At 36.9% G+C, this 22445-nt stretch overlaps 1 protein-coding gene across 2 annotated transcripts in view; it reads left to right on the top strand.

Annotated features, from left to right (window-relative positions):
• The first annotated feature begins 4517 nt into the window (after nt 1-4517).
• Mbtps2 (membrane bound transcription factor peptidase, site 2) overlaps nt 4518-22445 on the top strand; it is a 44434-nt gene continuing 26506 nt past the window's right edge. Inside the window, exons 1-5 of one of the 2 annotated variants that reach the window (XM_047536308.1) lie at nt 4518-4713; nt 8072-8220; nt 10323-10542; nt 18784-18887; nt 20915-21042. In XM_047536308.1, the coding sequence (XP_047392264.1) occupies nt 4639-4713; nt 8072-8220; nt 10323-10542; nt 18784-18887; nt 20915-21042 (676 nt within the window). In that variant the 5' untranslated portion in view covers nt 4518-4638. The remainder of the gene's footprint in view (nt 4714-8071; nt 8221-10322; nt 10543-18783; nt 18888-20914; nt 21043-22445) is intronic. The other variant, XM_047536309.1, reaches the window with a different exon arrangement.

Raw genomic sequence — 22445 nt, 5'->3', positions numbered from 1 at the left:
ATTGCAGTTTCTCAAATATGAATTTGAGCAGTACATCTCAGCTTTATAAATATTATTTTCTTTGTTTACATAGTATTTACACATCTCAACTTTAAATGGCACTGGTCATGGGCACAGAGTAGAGCAGTAACCAATACCATTTTCCTAGTGTAATTCCATGATTTTAAATTTATGGTCTTTGACCATCTTAACTTAGGGTCTGAGTTATGTAGGGTTTTTTGTTTTGTTTTGTTTTTGTATCAGGGATTAAACTCAGGGGCCATTATCCCCTGAGCCCCACATCCCCAGCCCTGTTTTGTATTTTATTTAGAGACAGGGGCTTCCTGAGTTGTTTAGCACCTTGTTAAATTGCTGAGGCTGGCTTTGAAATCTCAATCCTCCTGCCTCAGCCTCCTGAGCCTCTGAGATTACAGGCATGCACCAACGCACTTGGTTTATCTTGGGTTCTGAAGATACATTCTCAAAGATCTGCAGGAACTCTTCCCATAAGCCAGGCATGGCGGCGCAGGCCTATAATTCCAGCAATTCAGGAAGGTTGAGGCAGGAGGATCACAAATTTAAAGTTAGCCTCAGCAACTTACTGAGGCTCTAAGCAATTTAGCAAGAACCTGTCTCAAGATTTAAAAAAATTAATAAATAAAAGGGGCTGGGGATGTGGCTCAGTGGTTAAGCACACCTGGATTCAATCCCTGGTGGTACGGGGAGGGAACAGGTTCATAGGAAGCTTCCAGGAGCTGGGGGAAGGAAGAATAGGGAGTTGCTATTTAATGGGTAGAGTTTCTTTTTGAAAAATGAAAAATTTTGGAAATATATAGTGATGACAGTTATATAGCACTGTGAATGTACTTAATGCCACTGAATTGTACACTTAAAATGGTTACAATGCTAATTTTAATGTTATGTATATTTTACCACAGTTCATAAAAACACCAAGTACATAAGGACTTCCATTTCCTGCAATATGATATATTAGCCATTCTGGTGGGGAAAAAAACCATGAGTACAAAAAAAAAAAAAAAAAAAACCGCCAGGCACAGTGGCACATGCCTGTAATCCCAATAGCTCCAGCTGGATATGTAGCAAAAACAAAAACAAAACAAAAACATTTTTTTTCTTGTACTGGGGATTGAACTCAGGGGCACTCTACCACTGAGCTACATCCCCAGCCCTTTTTATTTTGAAACAGGGTTTCCCTAATTTGCCAAGGATGGCCTCGAACTTTCAATCCTCCTGCCTCAGACTCCTAAGTAGTAGTAGTTAGGATTACAGGAATATGCCACCCACTTGGCAATCTTTGTTGTTTTAAGCTACTGGATTTTAGAGTTTGTTTCCAAAGCATATCCTGGCTTATCCTGATTGGTACAATTCAGTGTTATAAATGTAGAGTTTAATGACCCCAGAAACAGCTTACAACTGATGAGAAATAAACAGTCTTCAATGTAATGTCAAACTTAAAAAATTTGAATACTAACATTTTAAAATTGATAAATAAAAGTTGTATATATTTATCATGTATAGCATATAGTTTTGAAATATGAATATATTATGCAGTGGCTAATGAATACTAACATTTTCAATTAAAATTATAGAAAGATTTTTAATTTTTATATTTCACATATTCTTTTATCTTAGAAGTTTATTATAAAACAGTGATATTCTGCTTTAGCCAGATAGATTTGTAACATTCAGACAAAATATATATTCAGGGCCCCTCTAAAAATAATACACTAAATTAAAATGATATGAATAAAAGCTTGGCTGTGTCCTTTATTTAAAATACTAGTTACTTAACTGAAACCTGAAATGATTTGTAAATTAAGTCACAAATTTTTTCTGTGAAAAAATACCATGATTTTAAAGAAAAATTTGGAAGTTCTTTGCCACCATGGTACATCTTCTATCATGTCTCTTCTGCTGCCACCAGCTGGCTTCCAGTACTGCTAAACTCCAATAACCAGCAGGATTCAATCTGTGCTTTGTTTTGACTGCTGGGTTCCTGAGGAGTTGAATAAGTAAATTTTAGGCTGGGAAAAGAAAAGTACAATCAACTCATTTCCTCCTTATTTTAGGTTATCAGATAGCCAGAGGTAGCTGGTACTGGTCTCAGCAAGTAGTCCAGACAAAGCTTCTGGCTAACAAAAGAGTAGTCATTTCAATCCTTTAAATTACTATTTTCTTCCCAGGGAAGAATACCGTTAAATGTTAAAGTCTTGGGGCTAGGGATGTGGCTCAGTGGCAGAGTGCTTGCCTAGCATGCGTGAGGCACTGAGTTTGATCCTTAGCACCACATAACAAATAAAATAAAGGCATTCTGGCTACCTACAACTACAAAAAATTATAACAACATGTACACACATATAAACAAAGAGATATAAACCTGAGTCAAAAGATTTGTGGAAGCTTGAGAGACATGTTCCTAAGTGACTGAAACATTAAGAAAAGAATGGGAGAATGAGGTGAATTAGTAGCATTATTTGTGAAACAGTTTTCCTGTATTATACTACATTTTCATTTTGAAGGGGGTTGAGGATTCATTTGTATTTGTGATATTTGTCCTAAAGTTAGTATTAAGACCTTGATATTTCGGTATTAATACTATTGTTGCTAATGATGCTGTCACAGGAAAGCAAGGGGCTGAAACTTCAAGCCTCGGTTCTTGTGTTCCCATGAAAGAAAATTTAAAGTCAGACACCAAAAGTCATTCAAGAGAACTTTATTATAAATGAAAGTGAGGTGAAAGTAAAGTAAAAGCAATGTGAGGCTCAAGCAGAGAGCACTCTCGAGAGGGTGAGTCGTCTCCAAGCGCAGAACAACAAGGAGACAATGCTGTCTCCAAGTTTGATGTTTATCAGGAGAACCGGTGACCAATCAGGTACTCTGCCAAGCAGGAGTTTTTCACCTTAGTAGGTCCTCTCCAGAACTGTCATGGTGGCCATCGTACTTAGGGGGGGCTTCATCTACAAGTCAATCCCATGCTAATGTGGGTGCTGGGGTCAATAGCTGGTCAGAAGTTACCTTAGTGCTAAAGGAATCTTCCTTCCCAGACAGATGCAGACAATTCTAGGTATAATTCCTAACTTTACATCAACATCCAGTGGACCCGGTCAAGAATTAGTCCCATTAATCCTCTTCTCTTGCCTTGTTTTCCCATTAGCTACGTTATTTCTCTTTATTTTCTACAAATTAACTACCACCCTTTACTTTCTCATCTACTTTGTAAGTAGTTTAAAGAAGACCCTAAAGTCATTTAAAGAACACTTGTGACCTTGCCATCCATTTCACTGCTCATTGCTAGCTACTACCTAACAATGTTTTTCCAGAAAAGCTGAAACAATTAACTTTCAAAGGTAAACATTAAAAGAATGAAATGGGACTGGATAGAGCACTTGACTACCATGTCTGAGGCCCTGGGTTCCAGTATCGAAAAAAAAAAAATTAGTTTTCTTTCCCTTTAATAGATTGTCTAGTTCAGCAGTTCTCAACTGTGGCTCCACAGTGGAATAACCCCTGAGTTTACAATGCTCAGATCTTGGGTCCCATGGAGCTTTTGATTTAATTGGTCTGGGTTATACAATGGGCATCCAGAATTTTAAAGCCCCCGGGTGATCCTATTGTGCAGCCAAGGTTAGAAACACTGCTCTAGTTCAGTATATAATCAAGTACATGTCAATATAAAAATATGTGCAGATGTTCTGAGCTCCAATTTTTTAAAGTTTTTTTTTTTTAGTTTTCAATGGGCTTTTATTTTATTTATTTATTTATTTATATGTGGAGCTGAGAATCGAACCCAGTGCCTCAACACATGCTAGGAAAGCGCTCTAAACCACTGAGTCACAACCCCAGTCCCAGAGCTCCAATTTTTAATAGTAGCATCAATCTCAAATTTTATATGAAAGAGGTTGAAAAAAAATCAACATGGATAAATCTAAAAAAAATATGTCAAGCAAAATAAGCCAGACATAAAAGGCATGATTTTATTTACATAAAGTTAAAAAAAGAAAACAGAACAGGGCGGAGGGGTGGTTTCAGGGAATCGACTGAGAAGCACGAGAGGGAAATTCCTGAGATGGAAAAGTTCTACATTTTTTATTAGGATATACGGAAATATACATTTATTAAAATTCATCGAAATGGACAATTGAGATCTGTATGTATGATTTCGCCATATGTAAATTACACTTCGGTAAAAAGAACGAATAAGCCTAATTAACTTAAACGTGGATACCTATGACCAGGTCCGGGAGGCTGCGATGATAATTACTTCGGATGACACCCAAATCTTTCTAGAGTAAAAGGCACTACACAACCCAGATCAGAAACAGTGAGAAGGGAGAGCAGACAGCAGAGAGGGCCAGAACCTAAGAAATCTGTACAAAACTGGTAGTCGAAGACGGGTTCCTGAGATTGCGGCGCCTGAGTGTCACAAGAAAATAAGCCCCTACGCCATTTTCCGGTACTCCTAAGTGTGACCGTGTATCGGCACCGGAAGGATCCGGAGGGAAACGTCTCCACCACCTTAAAGGAACCGCAGGTAACTTGGTTCCCGCGCGGATGTCGGAGCTGTAAGGCGCCCGGCGGTCGGCGATTGCGGCTCACAGGGAGGAGGACTCTGGGGCTCGTCTTCTCTCCGCTGCCGCCATGATTCCAGTGTCGCTGGTGGTGGTGGTGGTGGGCGGTTGGACTGCCGTCTACCTGACCGACTTGGTGCTGAAGGTGAGGGCCTCGGGCCTAAGACCCAAGCCGGTGGTGATCAGGGCCGGAACGCAAGGTTCTGGGTCGCCCGAGGTCTTTTCTCTTCCCCTACCAAGAGCCTTCGGGGCTAGAAGCTGCACCGCCGGTGCCCACGTGCGGTCTTTTGCGTGGCGCATCCGCCCGGTGGAGTACGGCTGGCTGCGGGAGGGGTGTGGCGGCCGGTTTGGCGGCCCGCACGGCTGCCGCTGTCGCATTGCGGGCGACGGTCATCGCTGCCTTTGGAGCTTGCCCGGAAGGCGACAATGGTGGGCTGGGGAGGCGGGGCGGGCCTTGCTGGACCCTAAAGCTGCAGTGTACCACGGAGGAAAATCAAACGTCCGTTTAGGAAAGGCGTTGTTTTCCCTCATTGTTTTAAGCTTACGACCCTCTAGAGACTATGATATAGGAATGTATTTAAATCAGTCTGATTGAAATCACTGGTTTCAAATTCAGAGGTGCATACAATCATCAGGGGTTCCGGTTAAGATGCAGATTCTGATTCAACAGGTCTGGTAAGAGTCCTGAGATTATGCATTTCTAATCAGTTCCCAAGTGCTACCGATGCTGCTGGTCCCCAGATCACTATTGAAAGTAGCACAGTCAAGTATCAAGGATTTAGATAACCAGTTTTCTATTATATAAATTGTGATTTGCACCCTGCACCTTCTTCACACTAGCCATGCACCCTCTGGGTGCGCAGTCCATATTTGAGTTATTTGGGAATGGTAGCAAAAATTAGCAATAGTTGTCTGACCACATGCTTCAAGAATCTTTTTGAATTGAATGTTAGGGGGTGAGGGTAACCAGATGTGGAATAAGATTATATACATTCTAAAGGGTTTAATGAAAATTCCAGTTATGAACAGGAAAATCTTTGTTATGAATATTGTTTTAAACAGAACATTGTAGTATTTCGTGTCTTAGATATAACAAAATGAAATGATGCTTTTTCTTCATTTTTAAACTTGACAAATGCAAGAGATTATGTACGTAGTTCTTAGGAGAGCTGGGTGCTGCCACTTCCTAACCATTTTGACTGGGCAAATTACTACTTGTGCCACAGTTTCTCATCTTTAAGTAGGAATAATAATAGGAAGGACTGCCTGAGATTATAGGGGGAATACATTAGTGCATCCACATAAAGGCTTGCTACTCAACCTGAGGTTTAAGGACCCCATCTCAAAAACTAAAAGGACTAGGGATGTAGCTCAGTGGTAAAGGTGCCCTGGGGTTCAATCCCCAGTCCCACCCAAAAAAAACCAACAACAACAAAAAAAAAAAAAAAATAGATTCAAACCTGTACAGCCTTTCGTCAAGTGTGTGAGGTGATCAGGATGTCTCTTGAATTTTAGTGACAGCCCTCAACTCCCTAAGATCATAAACCCCCAATCAAAAGACATAATGTTTCATTCAGTGTCTGCCTGGTGAATGGAGAGACCTTAACTTTAGGAGCCTGGACCTTCAGCTTCTCTGTTTCTAGCTTGGTCTGCTGTTCCACTCTTAGTTTTTCTAGCATTTTTGCAGTAGACATTTGCAGGAGGGGTATGTTGCTCTCCTTTCAAAATCCTGGAAAACTAGGAGGTTTAAAAAGCTACCCAAAGACTGAGATCAGAGAACCTTAGATATGGATATTCAGACTCAGGTCACTTTTTAATGACTGTGATAGTGCTGAAATAACCTTCTAGGACAAATAAGTCTCACATAGGTGAGCATCAGTTATAACTACTTACAGTCCTTACTGTAACTGTCAGATGTATAATGTAGCCTTATGTTATCTGTAAGCCTGTATTAGTCAAGTACTTCGAACTCTGCTCCACTCAGTGTCCTCTGTGCAAAACCCTTGGGGGACAGGGCCTGGGCCATTTTCAAATCAAATCATGAAAAAACAGGGGCTACATTTCTTTGTCACAAGCATATGGAAGGGTTAACCTGACAGGGGTGCTTTTTTAAGTCTGAAAATTAATTGTTAAATTGGTATTTTATCTCCCAAAGATAAGGCTCTTATTGTAACTGTGTGTAAGCACCTATCCCCACAACCCCTAGAGAATTTAAGAGATATTACTGAGACCAAGATGGCTTTAGGTAGGCTTTGTACTTTTACATGTTGAAAGTTGGCCTAACTTAGGGCTTTCTCAGAAGATAGAAAGCACAGATTCCAGCTGGGCATGGTGGCACGTATTTCTAATTCCAGTTACTTGGGAGGCTAAGGCAAGAGGATCACAAATTTGAGGCCAGCATGGGCCTGTCTCAAAATACAAAGTAAAAAAGGGTTGGAGATCTACCTCAGTGATAAAGGACCTCTGGGTTCAATCCCCAGTACAGCAAAAAGAAAATTAAAAATAAGGAAAGCACTGATTCTGACTAACCTGCCCCTTGTGTTAAAATGGTTGGGGATCTCTTAAAATTGTAACACAAGGCCTCTCCTTTCTATGATAACAAGGAAACCTGTGCTGTCCAATATGGTAGTTATTGACCACATGTGACTATTGAGCTTTTGACATGGAGCTAGTCTGAATAGAGATGTACTCTAAGTGTAAAATTGACACCAGATTTCAAAGAATTAACGTCAAAACAAGTATCTCAATAGTGTATTATACTGATTACATATTGAAATGATATCTCAGATATTTTAATCTCCTTTTGATTACTCCTTAAAACTTGACTGCTAGACGATTTAAAATTATATATGTGGCCTACATTAGTGGCTCACATTATATTTCTTTTGGACAGAAAACAGAGGTCAGCAAACTTCTTCTGTAAAGGATTTTAGGCTTTGTGGGCCACATAGGGTCTCTGTCACACATTCTTGTTTGTTGTGGTTTTTATAATCCCTTAAAAGTGCAAAAACTATTCTTAGTTCATAGGCTATACTAAAACAGGCTGTAAGCCATATTTGGTGTGTGGGCCATAGTTTGCCAGACCCTAACTACAGCAGCTCAGACCTTTAATTCTCTGAAGAATAAACAGAAAGCTTTAAAAGATATTTAAGCAGTTCAGCATCGTGATTTCTTATAGAAAATATCTTTTTTTTTCTTTTTATATGTTATAAATTGTTTTTCAAAATTAAGTAATGTGAAACTGGGGGCCGGGGTTGTGGTTCTGGTAGAGTGCTTGCCTGGCATATGTGAGGCACTAGGTTCAGTTCTCAGCACCACATATAAATAAATAAAAATAAAGGAGCAACAACAACTAAAAAAAATTTTTTTGTGTGTGGTGCTGGGGATTTGAACCCCGGGCCTTGTGCTTGTGAGGCAAGCACTCTACCAACTGAGCTATCTCCCTAGCTCAAAATATTTTTTTTTTAAATTAAGTGATGTGAAACTTTTTCTTTCTCTTATAGTCATCTGTATATTTTAAACATTCTTATGAAGACTGGCTGGAAAACAATGGATTGAGCATCTCCCCTTTTCACATAAGATGGCAAACTGCAGTTTTCAATCGTGCCTTTTATAGTTGGGGACGGCGGAAAGCAAGGATGCTTTACCAGTGGTACTCTTCATCTTCTCTTTTGGTTTAAATTAGTCATGTTCATGAGCAATAGCTTGTTAAATTAGTCATTTCCATCATTTTTTGATCCAAGTTTTTAAATATTGGCAGTAGAAAAATTTTCTCGTTTTTTATAACTTTATAGGATTGTGTTGTCGTGCTTTTACATACATTAAAGATCATGGTTGTACAACTGTAATGCACAAATAAAAATGGGAGAAATATTGTGTTTTATGGTTTGGGGTTTACAATGACCTCTGGGATACCCCAGATCCTGACAGGTTCTGTAGTTGAGAAAATGTGGGGTTAGAGGGTGGTCTGGATTCCTTTTTGTTAAAAATACAGCTCCAAATAGATCAGAGCTAAATGTAAACAATTAAATCATCAAAGAGTTTACAGAAAATGCAACAGCTAATCAAAGTATATAGTAAAATGAAGGAAATAATAAAGAGCAGAAATCAGTGAAATAGAAAGTATACAGTAAAGAAAATTGACAAAACCAAATTTTGATTTTTTTTTAAATATGTTTATGTATTTTTATGTGGTGCTGAGGATCAAACCCAGTGCCTTACATATGTGAGGCAAGTGCACTACCACTGAGCCCCAGCCCCAGCCCCAAAGTTTGGTTCTTTGAAATGATTAATAAAATAGATAAACTCCTATCATGAGTAATCAAGAAAAAAAGAAAATGAATTAAGAATTAGAATAGATGAATGAAAAAAAGGAACTGTGGTATATATACACAATGGAATATTACTCAGCCTTAAAGGAGAATAAAATTATGGCATTTGCAGGTAGATGGATGGAGTTGGAGAATATCATGCTAAGCGAAATAAGCCAATCCCCAAAAAAAACGAAAGGCCAAATGTTTTCTCTGATATGTGGATGCTGATCTATAATGGGAGGGGCAAGGGAAGAATGGAGGAACTTTGGACTGGCAGAGGGGAGTAAGGGGAGGGGAGGGGGCATGGGAGTGGGAAAGATGGTGGAATGAGATTGACATTATTACCCTGTATGGTATAACTACATCATGAGCAACCAGAAAAATGAAAAGTCGTGTTCCATTCATGTACAATGAATCGAAATGCATTCCGCTGTCACATATAACTAATTAGAACAAATTAAAAAAGAAAAAAAATCAGAATTAAAAAGAGGATGCAACTACAGATTCTATAGACATAAAAGAGACTATTATGAACAAGTCTATAATTATGAATTTGACAGTTTAGATGAAATGAACAAGTTCCTTGAAAAATGCAACTTATCAAAAAGTTAGAAAATGAGCTGGGTGTGGTGGCACACACCTATAATCCCAGCATCTTGGGAGGCTGAGGCAGGAGGATCTCAAGTTCTAGGCCAGGCTTAGCAAGTTAGCAAGGCCCTAAGCAACTTAGCTACTCAACTGGACCTGTCTCTAAAATTAAAAAAAAAAAAGGCCTGGGGATGTGGCTCAGTGGTTAAACGTCCCTGGGTTCAATTCCCAGTACCAAAAAACTAATAATAATAATAAATAAATAAATAAATAAATAAATAAAAACTTTGGGATACCACTCAGTGATTAAGTGTCCTTGGGTTCAATCCCCGGTACCAAAAAAAAAAAAAAAAGTCAGAAAATGGAACAGATTATTCTCAACTATAGCATAGTAACTTCTAATTATTAAAAAAGTAGAAGAAAACCAACTATTAAATCTTACCATATTAATATTTAGACTAATTTATCACAAAGTAAAGCTAAAATACAATGCAGACAATAAATAGGTGAAAAACGATTGTCTATAATGTCAACAGCTGTCCTATGTTCCAACAAGATCAAAATAGAGCTATGTAAATGAGCAAATACATGAGAGGAACCCAATTTTTTTTTCCAATTGGGATCAGTACTCAGCTTCTTTTGGTACCAGAAAATTGTAAATTATGATAACTGCTTAAAGTAACTAGTGCCAGTGCTTCAGTAAAGTATTTGAAGTTTAGTAGGAAAAAAAGGCAGAGTTGTTGAACATATTTAGCTATTATTTTAAAGTTGTGAAGTGTGGCTGGACAGTGAATTTGTTAGTCCACAGATTGTGAAGAGTTGTATATTTACATGATTTTTTTCCTCTCGACAGGTTCAATTTTGGAATGGTCTTTGGTGTAATTGCCATGTTTAGCTCTTTTTTTCTTCTTGGAAAAACACTGATGCAGACTTTGGCACAGATGATGGCTGACTCTCCTTCCTATTCTTCCTCTTCCTCTTCCTCCTCTTCTTCCTCTTCCTCTTCTTCCTCTTCTTCATCCTCTTCCTCCTCTTCCTCCGCTCTTCACAATGAACAGGTGTTACAAGTTGTGGTATGTACCTTCTTTTTGTTTTAAATAACTGTTGAAATGTAGATACAAGGTTTCTTTCTGACCAGTATACCTACTATCCATAATATAAACATGAAAATAAAAGCCTCAAAATTTTTCTAATTACCTGTTTAAATAAAAAATACTAATCAGAACAAATAAAAAATAATGAAAAAATACTAATTAGTAATTAGAAGGAATTGTAATATTTGGTGATAGTAGTTATAATCATAGCAGTAAACAAATGGAACATTGTCAAAACTGTCAGCAATTATAAAGATATTCAGCTTAATTCATGTTGTCATCTTAAGGTATTAAGTGATTATTGCTTTCAAGGAATAAGCATGCTGGCTTAAGATTTCTATAATGTATAAGTAAATTGCATTAATCTTACATCAAGTGTTTCCCTTTACTTTTGATGGCTTTCAGAGTATAACCAATAATATATTTTTAATTAAAAGTATAGCCAGATGTGGTGGCACATGCCTGTAGTCTCGGAGGCTGAGGCAGGAGGATCAAGAGTTCAAAGCCAGCTTCAGCAACTTAGGGAGGTGCTAAGCAACTCATTGAGACCCTGTCTCTAAATAAAATACAAAAAAGGACTGGGGATGTGACTCAGTGGTTAAGTACCCTGAGTTCAATCCCTAGTACAAAAAATTTTAAAAATATATAATTCCAGGGTTGTTGGGAGTTGCTCAGTGGTAAACTGCTTGCTGGCATTTGTGAGGCCCGAGGTTCAATCTCAGTACCACCACAAAAAAAAAAAAAAGAAACAAAGGTATAAGACCTTTTTGAACCATCACTGTGATTTTTTGATATAAAGAATAATGTGCTGAATTGTGCTCCTTTGACTGTAACCTATTTATAATTCTCACATTAAAGCACATGTGTATATGTATACCTTACTATTTCCCATTTCCATAGTGGATAGGAGGACTTGAGATTGGTTCACTTTTTAAATTTTTTTTTTTTTTTTTTTTTTTTTTTTTTTTTTAGCAGTACTAGGGATTGAACAACCCAGGTCCTCAGGCATGCTAGGCAAGCACCAGAGGCAAGTACTGTGCCACTGTGCTACATCCCCAGCCCTCACTGATTCACTTTTATTTCACATTTTTACATTTATAGTTCCTATTCCATGAAGCATGGATGTTGAGTTTTTAACCATGTTTTGTTAATGGAATAGGCTGTTTAAGGGTCAATAACAGTTTTCTTTGCAGACTGGGTTTTGAACCCAGAGATGATCTACTACTGAGCCACATCTGTAGTCTTTTGTGTTATTTTTTCATTTGAGATGGGGTCTGGCTAAGTTGCCTAGGCTGGCCTCAATCTTGTGATCCTCCTGCCTCAGCCTCCTAGAAGTAGCTGGGATTACAGTTATGCCCACCATGACCGTTCCCTTTTTCTGTTTGTTTGTTTGTTTGTTTTTTAACCTTTCATGATCTCTGCTAGGCTCAGTAATTATGGGAAGATTTAGAAGTCATTTATGGAGAACAATAAGATTATTGCTGGGCCCTATTTATGTGGGGGACAGAAACCCAATCCTGTCATTCATGGACCTTTTAGAAGGAGAGCTTCTATGATTGTACTACAGTTGAACATCATACAAGGTGCCATGGGAACAGTATAGGAATGCAAGTTGAGTCTGGCACTGGGAAGAGAATAAAAAGAGAATTTTAACAAAATAATGAGGAGAGTTCACATTTCCTGGGAAAGAAAGATAGAAATTGAGCATCCCAGTAATGGAACAATATTACATAGAAGGGAATAATCATAGTAATAATAAGACCTAGTTAACATTCAGTGCTTTCTGTGCCTCCTTTATTTTATTCTTATAACTGTCCAGAAGTAAGTATTGGTGTTCTCCCTGACTTACAGATGAAAAAAATCAAGGCACAGAGATAGTGACTCTATCTGTGGTCACAGCTAGTAAATAGTAGATCCATCATCACTGACCTTAGAGCCACACACATTATTCTGTATTCCTCTGGAGGGAAAAATGAGTCAAGGAACTATAAATAATATTGACCTCTATCTATGAATTATAAGGTGGAAGAATGGGTAGGAGTGTCAGCAAGAGAACAGGACAGTGCAGGAGATAAGATGGGAAATATAGGTAGGGTCTAGGTTAGGAAGAACCATTCTAGGAAGTTACAGTTTTACCTATACATAATAGATATGTGCAAAATGGAGCAAAGTTGACTAGACCAATGACAGGGAGACCATTGAAGATGGTTTTTAGAAGTGATAAATATCTAAACTAAATTAGTGGTAAAGGAAAAGGAAGATATGGATTCAAGTGATCCTTTTTTTTTTTTTTTTTCCGGTGCTGGGGATCGAACCCAGGGCCCTGTGCTTGTAAGGCAAGTACTTTACCAACTGAGCTATATCCCCAGCCTCTCAAGTGATCTTTTGGAATACAGTTTTCAGACTTAGTGTCTGATTGAATGTGAGGTTGGAGGGAGAAGGAAGAGTTCATAATGACTCCCAGGTTACCTGACTGGTTATTATTCCCCAAAAAGAGGATAGAATGAAAAGAAACTGATTTGGAGAAAACATAATCATTGACAGATATATCTACTTGCTAGATTTAGAATGGCAAAATGTTGTGTGGAGAAGAAATTATTTCTTCTTTCTGCTTTTCAGTTTATTCTAGTGTTGACAAAAATACTCATTCTATTTGACAAACTGTGCTTTGGAACCATTAAGTTAGCAGGCAGCTCAGGAGGCTGAGGCAGGAGGATAATAAGTTCAAAGCCAGTCTGGGAAACTTAGTAAAATCCTATTTCAAAATTTAAAAATAAAAGACTGGGGATATAGTTCAGTGGTAATGTGTCCCTGGATTCAATCCCTAGTACCCATCCCCCACATACACACAAAGAAGTCAGCAACCCTGTAGCCTATTTATATGTAAATGTTATATCTGTTGGGCAGTGTGGTACATGCCCATAATCCCAGCAGTTTGGGAGACTACTTACAGCAGGATTGCAAGTTCAAAGCCAGCTTCCGCAGTATAGTGAGACCCTAAGCAATTTAGTGAGACCATGTCTCAAAATTTTAAAAAAGGGGTAGGGATGTGTCTCAGTGGTTAAGTGCCCCTAGATTTAATCCATGGTACTCCCACAACCCCCCAAAAAAGGATATTTTGTCTCCTGAGTTTGATATAAACCATGGTAGCTTAAAGAACATACTTTCTATTTACTCTAAAATTCCCTACAGCCTTGTTCAATACTAATTCCGCAAACCCTGGCACTCTTGTGTCATTGAGAGTATTCTGGATTCAGTATTCTGGTACAACTAATACCCTGTGTGATCACAGCAAACAGATGGGCCATTTTGTTCGGTTGCCAGCAAATAAGACCTACCATACCATCTGTTGATATAGTCACACACTAAAATTCTTACCTTATCTCACTTATTACATCCTGAAAACAATAAAGAAAAGGAACGATTATTCTATTGGATCAGGCTTTCTGGTTTATTTGAATGAAAGGTAAGGCAACCGGGGTATTTTGTGAGATAGAGGATATTTATGAGAGTTAATCTTAAGTACATAAATTTAGAGAAGGGTCAGAGAAAACTAAGCTAGAGAACTAAACAGACCTCTAACAACATGAGACTGGAGCAAGTATGTAAGAAAAGGGATAGTTATAATTGTGAAGAAAGTTGCTCAGTAGGGTCTAAGAGAACTTCAGATAATGAGATATTATGCATAGATTAAGAAGGATGATGAAATGAATTTCATAGCCAGAGAAAGGAGACATGGAATCATTGGAATTGGTGGGAAGTGATCGAAGTAGCATTCTGTGAATCTCTTCTTCAGTTAGTAAAGGAGGCTTAAAAAGTCAAAAGTCCTCTAGAACTGTGGAGGAGCACTTGTCGAGCATGCACAAAACCCTAGGTTCAATCTCTAGTACAAAAAAAATCCTAAAAAGTGAAACTCCTGCTGAATAAATTCTGAATGAGTTGGAATTAAAACTTTAAATCATAAAATACTTTGAAAGAAAAAAAACCTCAGGTTATTGTTATATGAACACAAAATGAAGGCATAAAACTAAGATCAAAAGTACGAATTTTTTGTATAATAGTAGCACCTTTTTTTTTTTTTTTGCTCGGTGCTGGGGATCGAACCCAGGACCTTATGCTTGCAAGGCAAGCACTTTACCAAATGCACTATCTCCCCAGCCCCACCTTTTTATTTTTAAAACTGTTATTTTTGTAGAGCAGTTTTAAGTTTTCTGGCAAAATTGAGATGAAAATACTGAGGTTTGCCATATACCTCTAAACCCTTACACATGCATAGTCTTTCCCACAATCAACAGTCTTCGCCAGAGGATATTTGTCACAAGTTTGAGTTAGCCTCAGCGACTTAGCTGACCCTCCCTCAAAATGAAAATGAGAAAGGACTGTGATGACCATTTGACCCAGCTATCCCACTCCTTGGTTTATACCCAGAGGACTTAAAATGAGCATATTACAGTGATACAGCCACATCAGTGTTTATAGCAGCTCAACTCAAAATAGCTAAACTATGGAACCAACCTAGGTGCCCTTCAACAAATGAATGGATAAAGAAAATGTGGTATGTATATACAATGGAATATTACTCAGCCCTAAAGAAAATTAAATTATGGCATTTGCTGGTAAATGGATAGAGCTGGAGAATATCATGCTAAGTGAAATATGCCAATCCCAAAGAACCCAAGACTGAATGTTTTTTCTGATATGCGGATGCTAATTCACAATAGGGGGATAACTAGAACAGAGTTCCTTTAGATACAGGTAGAGGGAAGTGAAGGGAGGGGAGGTGTATGGAAGGATAGTAGAATGAGTCAGACATTATTACCCTATGTACATATCTAACTATACAACGGGTGGGATTCTACAGCATGTGTAACCAGAAAAGTGAGAAATTATACTCCATTTGTATATGATGTATCAAAGAGCATTCTACTGTTGTGTATAACTAATTAGAACAATTTTTTTAAAAAGGACTGCAATGTAGCTCAATGGTAGAGCACCCCCGGATTCAATCCTCAGTATCAAAAAAAAAAAAAGTTAACTCTTGGTTTTGTAGGAAATGATGAATCTTGATAGAATTGACTACCTAAAATTTATTTGTAAACTAAAAGCAAAATAAGTTTACAAGACAAACTAGGGAATACATTTTAATGTATTACAAAGGACTGATATTTGAAGTAATCTTAAATATTAGGAAAAGATAAATATTTATTTATTTATTTATTTTGGTGCTGTGGGTTGAACACAGGGGTTCAGATATATTAGACAAGCAGTCTGCCACTGAGCTACATCCTTCTCCCCAAATATTAGGAGAAAAAAAAGGTCACAGTAGGTGACTTACAAATGACAAAAATATGGAAAAAGAAGGAGGGAAGTTCAGTTTTACTAATTAACAAAAAAATGCAGGTCACATTGCAGATTTGAAAAAATGAGGTTGCTCAAGCTTGTAGAAGGGTCTGCTTTTGGAGAACAACTTGATAGCATGTACCAAAGTTGTTATGGCTTGGATATGTGATGTCCCTCCAAAACTCCTATGTTAATGCAGGAATATTCAGAGGTAAAATGAATGGATTGAGAGCTGTAACCTAATCAGTTCATCCTAGTTTCAGTAGACTGAATGATAACTGTAGGCAGGTAAGGAATGACTAAAGGAGGTGGGTCACTGGGTGTGCCTTGGAAAGGTATATCTTCCCTATAGCCCCTTCCCCTTGCCCTCTAGCCCAGAGCAATGAAGTCGGCTCACCATGGATGAAAATCTGAAACTGTGGGCCAAAATAAACATTTCCTCCTCTAAACTGTTCTTGTCAAGTATTTTGGTCATAGAGACAAAAATCTAACACAAAAATACTTTAAAGTTTGAGAGTAATTGTTACTCTTCCTGTGAGCAATAATGTTAAGTAGTGGACAAAAATTAGCACATTTAATCCTCAAAATACCCTTTTATGCAAATTTGGTTATTTCCAATTTAATGATATGAGGAAATTGAAATGCTGAGAAATAATATGCCAACTTCCTCAAGGTCATTTAGGTACTTATTGATAGAGTCAGTACCTTGAACCCAAGCAATATGCCTCCAAAGCTGGTGCCCTTAACAATTATGTTCATCTAAGAATTCATCCCCCCAAAATGTTTGGGCATTTATATCCAAATATCTTTATCACATTATTTAGAAGAGCAGAAACTTTTTAAATGCACAGCAGTCCATTTCATAGACCATAATGTGGTTATTAAAACCCATGTTGAGCCTGGTGTGGTGGTGCACACCTGTAATCCCCACAGCTCAGGAGGCTAAGGCAGGAGGATGGCAAATTCGAAGGCAGTGTCAGCCTTGGTGAGGCTTTAAGTAACTTAGCAAGGCCCTGTCTCAAAATAAAATATTTTTTAAAAGAAAGAGCTGGGGATGTGACTCAGTGGATAAACAACCCTGTGTTCAATCCCTGGTACCAATAAAAAGTGGGGGTGGCGGGGCTTGAAGGACTTAGGAAAACATTGAGAATTTTGTTTTGTTTTGTTTTTATTTGGGCAACCTGATTGTGGATTTGAAATTTTATTTAAGTTTTCCATCTTTAAACACTCAATTAATATAAAATAATAATAATGAATAAAAGATGGTATTTTCTCCAGAAAGATAACTTTTGGGTCCCAACTAGACCGTGAGAAATAGGTGCTTATTATGGAAATTACAGAATCTCCTTAAAAGATAGTGTAACTTGGGAGTGATCATTTACCTTAGTAGAAGACTGTGGACTAGCTAAAAGAATGTTATACTATCCAGCCCTTACAATAGCAAACCTTTATATATGCATCAATATTTACATGCACATTTTAGGAGCACATGATTGCAAGACAACTCCTGTTCCCTGAGTCCATAATGTAGCTATGTTCCAGGTGTTTTAATTTCTGCATTTAAATTCAATTTACATATATGTGTTTTCATTTCTGCACTTAATTTCAATTTATATATATATATATATATATATATATATATATATATATATATATATCTTTTTGGTACTGTCTTCTGACCAATATCAACAAGCTGATGGAATAGAAGCAATAATGAAGGGCATTGTTTTCCCACACTGATCAGATGCTTTATTATACTAGTTTTCATTACCAACTGCCCTATAATTCAAGAATATTAAAATGAAACTCACTGATTGGGGTGTGGGCAGGTGTCCTGAATCATTCCATTCATTCCATATAAGTGCTTGAAACTATGCAATAACAATTCAGAGGAAAGACAATAATTTTTTTAAGGACTAAATTTTAACAAATATCCTCAAACCAAGTGTCCAGCCCTTGAGGATGGATCAACTGATGCCTCCTTCACTGTCACTCTATACTCCCTGGCACTTTTGTGGGCTTTCATTCTTTTTTTTTTTTTTCTGACTGCATTTTGATTCATTGTACACAAATGGGGTACATCATTTCATTTCTATGGTTGTGCATGATGTAGATTCATATCATTTGTGTAATCATACGTGTACATAGGGTAATGATGTCTGTCTCATTCCACCGTTTTTCATTCCCCCTTCCTCTCATTTCCCTCTATGTAATCTAAAGTTCCTCCACTCTTCTCTCACTCTCTTACTCCCCACCCCCATTATATATCATCATTCACTTATCAGGGAAAACATTTGGCCTTTGGTTTTTTTGGGATTGCCTTATTTCATTTAGCATGATATTCTATAGTTCCATCCACTTATCAGCAAATGCCATAATATTATTATTCTTTATGCTGAATAATATTCCATTGTGTATATACCACATTTTCTTTATATATATTTTAGTTGTAGGTGGACACAGTACCTTTATTTTTATGTGGTTCTGAGGATCGAACCCAGGGACTCACGCATGCTAGGCAAGCACACTACCACTGAGCCACAACACAAGTTGCATACCACAGTTTCTTTACCCATTCTTTCCCATGGCAAGGACTTCAGGAAGCTAAAGTTGCAACTTTTTAACCTAGTATCTCCTATTCTCTTTGTGTTGGTGCTATACTCGTTCCAGAGAAACTGTCAGTTCAGAAACTGGTATTTCTGCTTTTTATTATGGTATAGAGAAGTGAGTCATTAATGGTCATATTGTCTTTAGTGTACAGAATATGCAGTTTAGATGTTTAAACTTTAATACAGAGTGAACATCATTTCTCTTGGTGCCCAATTAGGGCTCCCTTGCACCTCCACTGATAGTTACTGCTGTTATCTTGTCTATGAACAGGTTCCTGGAATAAATTTACCTGTCAACCAGCTGACCTATTTCTTTGCTGCAGTTCTCATTAGTGGTGTCGTACATGAAATTGGACATGGGATAGCAGCTATTAGGTAATGATACTTACATTTTTTCTTTTCTACTACATGCAAAGAAGCTTTTCATTTAAGAGGGTTCGTTACTAAAAATCTGTTCTATTTCTACTATTTGTCTTTCTCTGGATATTGCCCAGTGCATATCCTTCATGTATTACTTTGAGGTAGCTCCTCTTTTATAGATAAGATTAATATATTGATGAATGTGCTGAATTAATCATGTGCATATCTATAATTTTGGTCTTTCTGTCTTTTCTGGCATGGCTGTGACCTCATGATGCTTCAAGGTTTTTCATCCCATCTTGAAAGCTAATCTTTCTATTTGTCATTGGGTTAAAATGATAACCATTGCAGTCAGTCTTTACACACACTTTGGTACTTTCTTTTTTTAGTTGTTGGTGGACCTTTATTTTATTTATTTGTTTATTCATGTGGTGCTGAGAATCAAATCCAGTGCCTCACCCATGCTAGGCAAGTGCTCCACCACTGAGCTACAGCCACAGCCCCCACCTTGGTACTTTCTTTGGCTTATTAGCTGAAATAATTTCCTGCATCTGGTCATGTCCAGTACTGGTTAGAGCAAAGAAACTAAAAATGCTGGGTTTAATAAATATCATAGCCTATCATAGTCTTCTACCCAAGTGGAAGATAAGAAGAGAATGAGACCTAGGACTTGCTTTGAGAATCATGTCTTGGTGGTCTTTAATACCCAATCATATCATTCTAATTATACCTGAGTAATTAAAAGCCTACTAAATTATAAAATCATGATGGAGCCAGGCAAGGTGGCACACACTTGTAAACCCAGCAGCTTTGGAAGCTAAGGCAGGAGGATCACAATTTCAAAACCACCTTAGCAACTTAGTGAGACCCTGTCTCTAAATAAAAAATTAAAAGCCTGGGAATATGGCTTAGTGGTTAAGTGCCCCTGAGTTTAATCCCTGGTACCAAAAACAACAAAAATCATAGTGGGAAGAGGGTGCATTACAACTTCCTTGTCACTCTTCGGATAATTACTGCCATAACCAGAAGCATGCTGACAGGAACATGTTTTATCCTTTGACTATACAGATGAGAGAAAAGGCAAACCACTGTTCTAGAGGAGAGAATTTGATTGCTTCTTATTATTTTCCAGTTGCTTATGAACTAGAGTCTATTCACTGGCAACAAATCCTCATCTTGACAGAACATGCTGTTGCACAGGTGTGCATGGCAGTGACTTAATGGGACAATTAACTTTTATTTTAACTCTCACCTTTGCTTCCATGTTTTTAGTTTTGCAATCTTTTAGGGCTTACATATAGAGGTACTGTTATTAACAGCTTAATAGTATAACTTGGGTAATTAATTTTTTAATAAAAATCCCAATTACCAACAAAAGTAAATTGTTTTAGTTATCTTATATATTTAGTATTAAGTGACAGCACAATATATTAGGGTGGAGCTTTTTTGTTTGTTTTAGAGTAGCTATTTGGTCTCATGAGACTATTATATAAATATGGTGTTTACTTTAGAAAATGAAGTGATAAAAATAGTTCTCTTAAGGACAATCTGAGCATTTTACATTTTCAAAAATACTTAATATTACCTCAATAGGAATATGCTTAGATAAATCTCTACCACTATTTATAATAGCTGAGACAATTAGAAGTATTTGATAATTTACTTGAATTATATATTCATCTGTATCCTCTGAAAATAGTTCTTAGGAAGCCATAAAAATGTTTATCATTTAATTTCTCATAGCATTAACCATTTATTTGTATGTATGACTAATTTCAATTATTATTCAGCATATTAAAGTGGTTAGTCTTTTTCAGAATGCTATTTATCCTACAATTTTTAATTTCATAGATAACCAAATATGTACTATACTATTCTAACATCATGATTATATATTGTATCAATATAGTTTTTTAGCTGTCCAGGGAGACTTGGTTTTTAAGCCAAAATTTGAAATTGAGTGAGTTTTTAAATTACGTAAATTATTAATTTGACTACTCCAATAGTATTAGTAAATTCCTTTTTCTCTTGTGATTTCTTAGGGAACAAGTTCGATTTAATGGCTTTGGGATTTTTCTCTTCATAATTTATCCTGGAGCATTTGTGGATCTGTTCACCACCCATCTGCAACTTATATCACCAGTCCAGCAGCTAAGGATATTTTGTGCAGGTAATAAACTTCTTTTTTTTTTTTTTTTAACATTCATCTGTGGTTTTGGTTTTAGTTTTCTGTGCTTAGTGGTTTTATGGAAAGCACTGACATCAAAAATTATATCTGGTTAATAAATTCAGATAATAAGGCTTCCTTAAAAGTAGTATAATAAAATAATTTATAATAGTTTCTTTAAAACCCACTGAAATAACACAAATGATTAAATTTTTAAAAATAAAACACAGAAGAGAACTTCATTTTTACTCATGCAAAAAATGATCAAGGGTGGGGGATATATAGCTCAGTTGCAGAGCACTTACCTAGCATGTACTGTGATCCCCAACACTACAAAATAAAAGAAAAACAGAATCTGCAAATTATAAATAATGTTACCTCAGCTGAAATATAGGGGCAGTTTGCTCAAATCAAAAGAGAACTTGAAGAATCAACCAAGAGATAAAGGAATTCAGAAATGGAGAAAAGATGGCATTCAAGGATGGGCAGGATGGGTGATATGACGTCTAGCATTGTCAGAGTTGAGAGAAACAGAATCACTTGGCAATATATAGCTACATAGGAAGAAATTCTGGGATACACAGATTCATCTGAGTTAAATTGGTATAAGACAAATTCATCACAATTCTGCACCTCTTTAAAAGGAATAATTCTAAGCAAGAATGAAATTAGAATTCTTGAACAGACTGTGAATATACAGCAACTATCAAAAAAACCTGAAGGTGAGTAAAGTAAAAATAGGAAGTCAAAGTACTAATTTCCTCAGCCTCATCATAGTGGAAAGAGTCTGCCTTAGGTTGATAAATCAGAAATAAAGGCTTCACTGTATCACTTAAATGTAAACACTGCAAAATCTAAAGACACACATAAAACTTATAATAGTGAAAGCATGAAACAGGTCAGAAAATGATTTTATTAAAAGAAAATAAGGTAACAATCTTTAAAAAAGATAACATTTTTCTGGACAGTATATATATAAATGAAATAAATTTTCCTGTTAAAAGATAGTGCCAGACTGGGGCTATTTCAGTGGTAGAGCACCTACCTAACATGCAAGGCCCTAGATTTAATCCCCAACACTACAAAGGAAGAAAAAGCAAAGAAAGAAAGAAAAATTCTTTTAGTTTGGATTTAAGTATATCCCAAATTTGTGATATATAAAAAAAGTCCATCTAAAAATTATTCAAAAATATATAAAGTAGGGCAGGGGATATAGTTCAGTTCATGTAGCACTTATCTAGCCTGCTTGAGGCCCTGGATTTGATCCTCAGCACCACACACCCACACACACACACATAAAACAATTGAGACTAAAAGGATGAGCAGGACATACCCTACAAATATGAATAGTAATAAAACTAAAAGCATTAAGTTAAACATAGAGGTCATTTAATAAGGAAATAGGG

The sequence above is a fragment of the Sciurus carolinensis genome, chromosome X (assembly GCF_902686445.1).
Source record: "Sciurus carolinensis chromosome X, mSciCar1.2, whole genome shotgun sequence".
Classification (NCBI taxonomy): Eukaryota; Metazoa; Chordata; class Mammalia; order Rodentia; family Sciuridae; genus Sciurus; species Sciurus carolinensis.
The sequence above is the reverse complement of the archived record's forward strand: the minus strand, read 5'-3'. Positions and strand labels throughout refer to the sequence as shown.